We start from the raw sequence: 8,131 nt of genomic DNA, 5'->3' as shown, positions 1-8,131 counted from the left end.
AGTGGAAGACAAGAGGTCTCCTCGCACTTGTGCATCCCCCCCCCCCTTCTCTACTGCTCTCCCCCTTTTCCTACTTACAACGCTCTCTCCTCCAACTCTCACTGCGCTTGGCCGTGGTGGACAGGATAGCCATGTTTTTGGTATTCCGACCATCTTGATCGCACCGACAAAATAAAATATCTTATGTGGTACAGACATTTACAGACACTGTCCAAACCATCTGACCTAGTGGCATCTTTCAAACAAGCGTGGAGATTAACCAGCAGCCAGACTGCCAAACAGACGGGTAGGCGACCATAGGTGCCACGCCCTTGTCCAGACGGACTCGAGTAAACAGATGAGCAGGAAGTCATCTCTCATACACCTTTGATTTATCACTTGCAGCTGCTGATCTCAGCCTCGTTCGTCCCAGCTTTTAAAGTAACGAACGTGAATGATTACTCTGCTAGAAACATAAAATGTGTGTAACACAAATACAAAACCTATTACGTTCCAGCTTTCTTAATTTTATTAACTTAGTTAATGGTAAGAACACCTACCAGGTTAAACACGAGCATTTCGAAGAAAAAACGTCGTTTGGGTGCCCCAAGTTAATTCCAATTTTCTTTACAGAACATTTATCTTCGAAAACGTTCAAAAACTTAATTATCCTCAAATTTTAAGTACCATGTGTCACGACTTCTTAAAACTTTTTACCGTGATTTTTAAACGGTGAGAATGTAAAACTGGTGCACTATTTCATTAGGTACAAAAAAACACAACTAAAAACTGTAATGTAACGTAAATTACCTGAGTCTTGAAGGTTAAACTACACATGAACGAGTCAAATTGTGTGAGACATAAAGCAAGGAATAAATATTACTTAAAATTCAAATTTTCGTTAATTTACCAAATGAATGATATTTAAACGTTGAGAAAATTTGCAGGTTGGTACAGGCAAATTTACACTTTTCAAAAAAAATATGTATAAAAGTATAAAAGTAAACAACATATTACAGTGACAAAATGTGTACCGGGTGTTTTATAAAAGACGCAGGGGCGGGTGGGTTTGCCTAGCCAAGGGGCTATGGCGCCTTACGTGCAGAGTGAGGTAGACAAACCTGCCAGCACCTGCGTTTTTCATAAAGCACCCAGTACCTGCTTAGCAAGCTGTAAGTAAAGACGAGGCAGGTGACATCGAGAAATTGCACAAGGTAACAAAGGCTTAAGAGCCTAAAACAGTGCAAATAATGGTGTCTGATAAGGTAATCGAGTGACTGCTGTTCCTTGAGATATGGCTAAATAATTGGTAGCTCAGTTGCCACCGGTATCTGAAGGGTCTATCCGCAAAGAGACAAAGACCAAACAAGAAAAAGTAGTATAAGAAACTCTATTAGTTCTAATAACGTCAAAAGACGTTAAAACTTTTGTGACACAGAAAAATATTGCCAAAGATGGATCAGTTGGCACGCCGTCCGCCCCTTGGTCACAGGCCAAAGAATCGGGGCTTACTGGTTTCGTTGTCTTGCAGTCGGTCAACATTAGCAACCAATCCTTCTGGCAATAGTAACAGAGCACAAACACTGAGAACCGCCCTACAAAGCCAACTGCTATGAAATTGCCGCTACCTTTGCTAAGTATGTATCTCAATCAACAAATCATTTTGCAACAGTCAACGACAAGTCGACACATTGACGAATACACAAAGACAACGGTGAGAAAATAACTGACAACCTAAAACGTTTACAGTCTACTCTTTAGAATAATGGGTTTTAATACAGATGATCTGCCTTATTAGTCGGGACGCGCACGTTCACGTCCTCAACTTTGCACTTTGAGCAGAGACTTGAAATTTTGCTATTTCGACCTCGATCCCCCCAAACACCCCTCACATCTTTCATTTTGCGTCGTTTGTGACACGTTAACGGGTCGTACTAGTGACTTGGTATCCAAGGTTCACGACATCTATTCAAGGAAGGGGGTAGAGAAAAACACATGTAGCGTCCTTAAATCGGTGTGCCTGGTCCTGATCATCAAGGAACTGGTTTACCGTGCACTTGAATCGGGTATGAGTAAAGATGAATAGGATGATGGACACAACGACAGTAACAAGGATTTAACAAAACAGTTTGGAGTTGCACAGAAGTGGCAAAGAGTTTCAAACTTGATTAAGCAGTTTACGATCACGGTAACAACGATGTCTCATATTTGAGGGAAAAGGAAAAACTTTCATGAATTTCCATACTTCAGGAAAACTCCCCGGCGATCTCGCTTAAAATTTTGAGGAATCTTCTCAAAAAATGAGGTGAAATCCCACATTTTTAGGAGACACTTCGGGAGACTTCCTCCAAATCAGAGGAGTTTTCCTCGAACCAAGGGAGTTTCTCAAACTTTTTTCCTTTGCCAAAATGAGAGATCGTTTTTACCGTGAAATGTGAATACGTTTGTGAATTTGAGACCGCAAAAAAGTAAACAATAGAAATAATACATTGCAGAAGATGAATGTCATCTTCCAATTAAAACGGACATTTTTTTCTTAATAAAGATTTAAAAATGAAAAACCAGAACAAATGACCGTCTAACTAGCCAACATGAGTCGAACGATAACAGTGTTCTGACTGATATCAAGGCCATAAAGTGCGAGTAGGGTAGGGTGGGGGAAAACAAGGGGCCACACTGCCTTAACAGCTTTGGGTGGTGCTTCGTGCGGGAACCTAAGGTCCGCAAATGTACGAGTGGTTTTTAACGCGATCAGGATGAGGCAACTGCTAGCCCTGGCCCTACTGGCGCTTGCTATGCATTTAACGAGGGGATTTTCACAGGAAAAAGGATATACGCAGGTGAGACAAAATATATGTGATTACAAATATGTTCCCGAACTAGGTAATGCATGTGATTACAAATATGTTCCCGAACTAGATAATGTATGTGATTACAAATATGTTCCCGAACTAGGTTAACACACCATAACTTTAATTGCAGTCTAGTCTGCAACCAGCCAGGGCTACGACTCAGAGAGAGAGCAAGGGAGTTCGAATAGCAGACGGCATCGCCTCGCACAAGCACAGTCTTCAAATCACGATCAAACCTGGCATTTCTATCGAGGTGTTTGCTCCAGCGCAGCCCGGAAGACCAGCCGTCTACACGCATATCTACAACCCAAGCAAGAACGAGTCTCTAGAAATAGGAAAACAAGTTCAAGGGACTGGCAAAACAGAAGACAATCTTCGAGAAGGAAATTATTCGGAAAGTAAGTTGTACGTCAACGTGAATAGAACTGAACTGCAGGGTGGTGACAAGCTTAGTGGCGCAACCCAAGAAGTAGGTACAGGAGACGTATTGAAGGAAGTAGTCAAAAATGCAGTTAATGAACAGATTGGTAAAAAAACAGGAAGTGTACTGAAGGGAGGTGTGAACGAATGGGGTGGGCATATAAGCACCGTTGGGTCAAACGCAGAAAAGGGGGATACTAACACAAGGGTTGGTGCTTCACGAGGGAGCCAACGTGAGGGATCACTGGAGGGTAGCAGTTTCGATAGTGGATCTGGAATTGAAAATATAGTTCAAGCTTTGCATGGGGTGGGACATGCAAATAAAATAGAGAAAAGTGGAAAACGTGAGACTGTATCATCAGATGGGACTGCTACAGGGGGCGCGGACTCAGGCACCAAATATCTTGGAAGTGTTAAAGTAGGCAGTGAACTCAAAGAGAGTGGAACGCTAGGTGACAAATTTCAATACGGAGCAAACCGAACCGGAAGTTTCGGAGGAAGTGGATTTCAAGGGGAAAAAATAGTTGCCGAATTAGGGAATTCGGGTGTTGGTCTCAAAGGAGTACCAGGGGGTGTAGGTGAAGGTGTTCAGGACCCATTTAAAAAAGAAAGTATCTTCCAGGGAAGTGTAAAGCAAAGTGTTAGTCTTCTGGACCTAGATACACCCAAACTCGCTTCAGGTTTGAAAGGGAGTCAGCAACCACTTCTCGGACTCAATGGGGGTGTTAAAGTAGGGCGTGTGCTAAAAGGAAGTGCGATAGCAGGTAGTGGTGGTGGTCTAGGAGGGGGAAGAGTTGAGCTCGAAGGGGCTGGTAGAGGAGGAAGAGTTACACTTGAAGGTAGTGCAAAAGGAGTCGGATCCCTGAAATTTGGAAATAAAGAGTTTGGCCTCCAAGAGAGTTTAAGAACAGGCGGCGGGGGAACAAGGGAATCAGGAGTTTTAGCCTTAGAAGCTGGAAATACAGAGGTAAAGTCGACGGGGAGTGGTCGACTACAGGTAGAAGGAGCTGAGGGCGCAGGAAGGGGACTTCAAGGCTCTAAAAAGCTTTACCTCCATGTTCATGTTCGCCCAAAATTTCGAGCGGGAGGTGATCTGGACAAAGAAGAGCGAAAAGATAAAAAAGTAGGTGGGAAAGACGAAGGCGACAGGGACGCTTCTTCAACGTAAATAATGATGATATAATGAATATAAATAAATGCAACAGCTTGTTAACGAACATAAGATTATAGCAGGGGTCCCGGCTACGTGGCTTGCATGAGCATTAGAGCTCAGTCATTACAGCTCTCTTGCTCTTACGGGTCACCCATAAGTATGTCTATCTCGCAATATCGCACTGAGGCACTGAGTGAAGCTGTTGACATCCGTGGATATCCTGGATTATGAATGTAAATTTTAACAACTTAAATGATACAAAAAAATCTTCTAACTCTAAAAATTGAAAAAAAATCTTGTTTGGATATGGTTCTGCGCGTAGAGCAAAATGCCTTGGGCCAATGGGCGTACCACGTGTTTCTATGAATGCATTCAGTTTTATGGGTTTGTCTACTTACTTCGCCCGTAAGGCCCTTGCGAGGCGGGTGGACTCTTAAAACATGAGCACACAAAAAAATCAGCATCTGGTGCACTTGGCAAATGTGAGTGCGAACGTAAACCACCACATTATCAAAACGTCTTTCTATAGACAAATTAAACTTTGCAAACTGCAGAGCCCTGTATTGGTCGGGACGGCGCAATAGCGAACGGCTGTAGGCAAGCCCGGACGCACGCATTAATCCTGTATAGTAAGCAGAACAAATAGAAGGCGGAGTAGATCACCTACCCTGTGTTGAGGTAATGTTATCGAGTGGTTATAAATAGTAATATAAGATTTTAAGGTAAGATAAGATTCTCAAATTGTACGGATTATACAATTATTGTATGTTTCACTGAACCCTCAGCTTAATAACAACCACCATGTAGTGAGATGTAGTGGGCTCACTACATCGTGATAACAACTTACAAAAACTAAAAAGTTCTTCAAGAATGCGTCAAATTTATGTTCTTCGTAATGACGTTGAAGCAATTAAACTGTAAAAAAGTAACGGTCACCCATACGTCAACAATTCTTAATTTAAAAAGAGGTTACTTTCCCGTATCCGCACCCATTCCTTCCCAAGTAAAAGTCTGTGTAAAAAAAAAATGAAGGTACTCACTAAAATCCTGTAGGATTTTGGCGTAAATTAAACCTAGAGGAATATAATTACTGCCAATATTAATCCGATACTTACCGTTTCGGGAACGGGGCCTCTTACGGCGTTCTGTATCACCCTTTCCTATACAACACTGTTAGAAAAACCTACGGTAAATGTCTACGGTGTGCCCCGTCAATTTGTCATCAGGTCCTCAACCGTAATTTTGGCTTACGGTCCACTCCGCACGCGATGGACCGTAACTTCGCAAACTATTTTATGGGTCAATAGAGGGTTTCCCTCACACAATGAAATACGGTCCATATCTTTACGGTCCAGCACGTACATAAAATTTACAGAACGGACCGTAGGCAACCCGTACTTCCTTACGGTATTTTTTACAGTTTAGTCCATATAAAGCTGCTACTGGGTTACCCAAGTCGATCCAAGTATGGAGCACGGTACTAAAGAAAACCGTATTGCCCTCGAGAAAATCCACCTCCGCATGGGGAACGGGGCGCCGGTTTTTGCAAATGACAGATGCTCCGGTTTTCAAGCAGCAGTACGATGAAATGTGCGTTAATCTTGATTTTTTATACAATCAATTTCCATCTTGAAGATGAAAATTATGTAGGAGACAAAATCTCTCAAGAATGGTCTAATCGGGTCTAATAGGACATTAAGGCTTTTAAGCTGTGCGTTTACGACCATATTATTCATCCCAATGCGCACGTCCTTCAAGAGCGCTATTGACTTTGAAAACAGTCAGAAAATGACGTAGACGCAGTAGGCAAACGCGATTATTCAAGTGTGCAAAGACACGTTCGAATCCCTAGGTGCCAAGCACACGGGGGCTTGCCGCCGCACGCTCTGGACCGGCCAACGCCAAGCACGCGCTGAACGCTTGTCCGAGCTGATCATCAGGGCGGCGATAAACACCGAACAGGTTGTGTCTGCACGACGCGACGCGCGCAGGCGCAAACACGCGACGGCTCGTCCCCTCTCCTCCTCCTGCTGTCTTTCTTTGCAACCTGGCGCTCGGCGTGGCGGCTCCGAGCGAGAAAGACACCCTGGTCTCCAGGTGTGGGCTGGGAGAGTCTGAAGGTGAATTGCTTGTTTTAATTTTTTTTTATTTTCTCATGTCTGTGTAGGCCAGACAGGAGCCAAACACTTGGCGGTAGCGCCCATCATGATCACTGTGAAAAATATCTTCGCAAATTTAGAATGTGTTTTGTATTTGTGATTTACAAAATACATTGTAAACTTACGAGAGGCGACAGCCCAATTGTTGCTCGTTGGTGAATTCCAAGTCGGTGCGTGACCGTAGCAGGTCTCTACCCCCGCCCAGCCATGCTATCGATAAGGGCCGTGCACACTCTTGACATATCTGTGTCCAGGAGTCTCAGCCCGATAGTGAGGCTGCTCTCTCTTGTGGAGCGATCCTTAGAAGAATCTTTTCAAAAACAAAAATGTATGGAAGCACCAGAAGCGCCGAGCGCCACAAAATACTAATTTCTGGCGATCGCACAATCCGTTTAGATTTTTCATATAAAAGTCAGTCTTATCATCCCTCCCCTCTCCCTGACGCACCTACGTCTGCTCGGCGTACGGCGGGAAGGGGTACGACACGACAGCGGAGAGGAGGGGGGAAGCCGCGACACACACAGTGACGAGACAGTCCGAGCAAAGGCGCGGGCCGGGGCGGCGGCAGCAGTGCAGCAGCAGCTCAGTGTACGGCATCACAGGCAGCACCGAGGGCAGCACCAAACGAACTGGTGAGCACCAAGTCAAACACCAAAGTGCGGATAGCAACAAAACAATGTGTAGCATGCAAGCGATCGAAATGTCGCGTGGGCGCGTGCCCTAGAGGGGGATGGTGCGCCCAAGTAGTTGTGGTTGCTGTGATGGTCTCAAAGAATTTCCACGGCGGTCGCTGTCGGGTCTCTGCAGCAACGTTCAGAGTGGCAGTCGATAGTTGGCTAAACTTGGCCACGTTCCCCGTCCGCGCGCCCCCGCCTCTCGGCCCGCCTCCAGCCAGTAATGCCGGCCGGCACCGAAGTGCACCCGTGCGGTCCCAGGTGTCTGCAAACCGGTCGGCGGCGCGGTCGGCGGCGCGGTCGGGGCCGCGGGGGCTCGGGCCCACCCCGTGAGGGGGCGGCAGCGCGCCGGCGGCGCAGCGGAGCCAAAGCACCTCAAGCGGCTTGCGGTGAGGCGCCCGGCTGCGCCCCGGCTGCACCCGGCTCAGCCCGCGTGGCCGCCGACCTGGCCCGGGGGGTGCGCCCACCCCATGCCCCTGACTATTCGCGGCCATTTGTGTTTGCTCTGATGGGGGATATTAGCGCATTACTGCACACACCGAACGGTGCGCCACAGCTGCACTTTGCACAAGTCTGGCCCCGCCCGTCTGTACACCGGCTAAAGGCCTCGCGCGCGCTCAGCCTCACGTACAGCTGCGCGCAGCTAGCTGCTATTTTTAAATGGAAAAAGGTACAACGCAAGAGGTAATGCATTCGATGAGTGCGCCGCGCACACGAGGCGGGGCCGGGGCCGGGCGGGGCGGGGCACAGCCAGCCTTGTCTCTGGAAATCACGACGCCGGTTCGATAGCGCCGTCCGTCTCGCTCGCACGCTCGGGCGGCGCTAAGGATTAGCTGTCACGGGCCGAAGTGCGATCGGCTGTCACCGGGCGCCTCAAACGCGCCGCCATATCTG

The 8,131-nt window shown here is 46.6% G+C and overlaps 3 protein-coding genes across 3 annotated transcripts in view; all 3 read left to right on the top strand.

The window, feature by feature from the left end:
- The window catches only part of LOC113212757 (aquaporin AQPAe.a), a 40,321-nt gene that overhangs the window by 4,021 nt on the left and 28,169 nt on the right, over nt 1-8,131 (top strand). The gene's annotated exons all lie outside the window — the stretch shown is intronic.
- Nucleotides 1-8,131, top strand: part of LOC127748712 (aquaporin-like) — a gene marked incomplete in the record, with an annotated part of 46,780 nt that overhangs the window by 21,422 nt on the left and 17,227 nt on the right.
- Nucleotides 2,643-5,339, top strand: LOC113212759 (uncharacterized PE-PGRS family protein PE_PGRS46). The gene is made up of 2 exons (XM_026431575.2): nt 2,643-2,819; nt 2,962-5,339. The coding sequence occupies exons 1-2, from the start codon at nt 2,736-2,738 to the stop codon at nt 4,417-4,419; spliced, it is 1,542 nt and encodes a 513-aa protein (XP_026287360.2). The 5' UTR covers nt 2,643-2,735; the 3' UTR covers nt 4,420-5,339.

This window comes from Frankliniella occidentalis, unplaced genomic scaffold (assembly GCF_000697945.3).
Source record: "Frankliniella occidentalis isolate FOCC.00 unplaced genomic scaffold, Focc_3.1 Scaffold127, whole genome shotgun sequence".
Lineage (NCBI taxonomy): Eukaryota > Metazoa > Arthropoda > Insecta > Thysanoptera > Thripidae > Frankliniella > Frankliniella occidentalis.
The sequence above is the reverse complement of the archived record's forward strand: the minus strand, read 5'-3'. Positions and strand labels throughout refer to the sequence as shown.

Excerpts from the sequence above, each read along its gene's own strand:
- LOC113212759 (XM_026431575.2), top strand. The coding sequence starts at position 2,736 with ATGAGGCAACTGCTAGCCCTGGCCCTACTGGCGCTTGCTATGCATTTA. Across the intron at positions 2,820-2,961 it reads AGGAAAAAGGATATACGCAG|TCTAGTCTGCAACCAGCCAG; the intron begins GTGAGACAAAAT and ends CTTTAATTGCAG.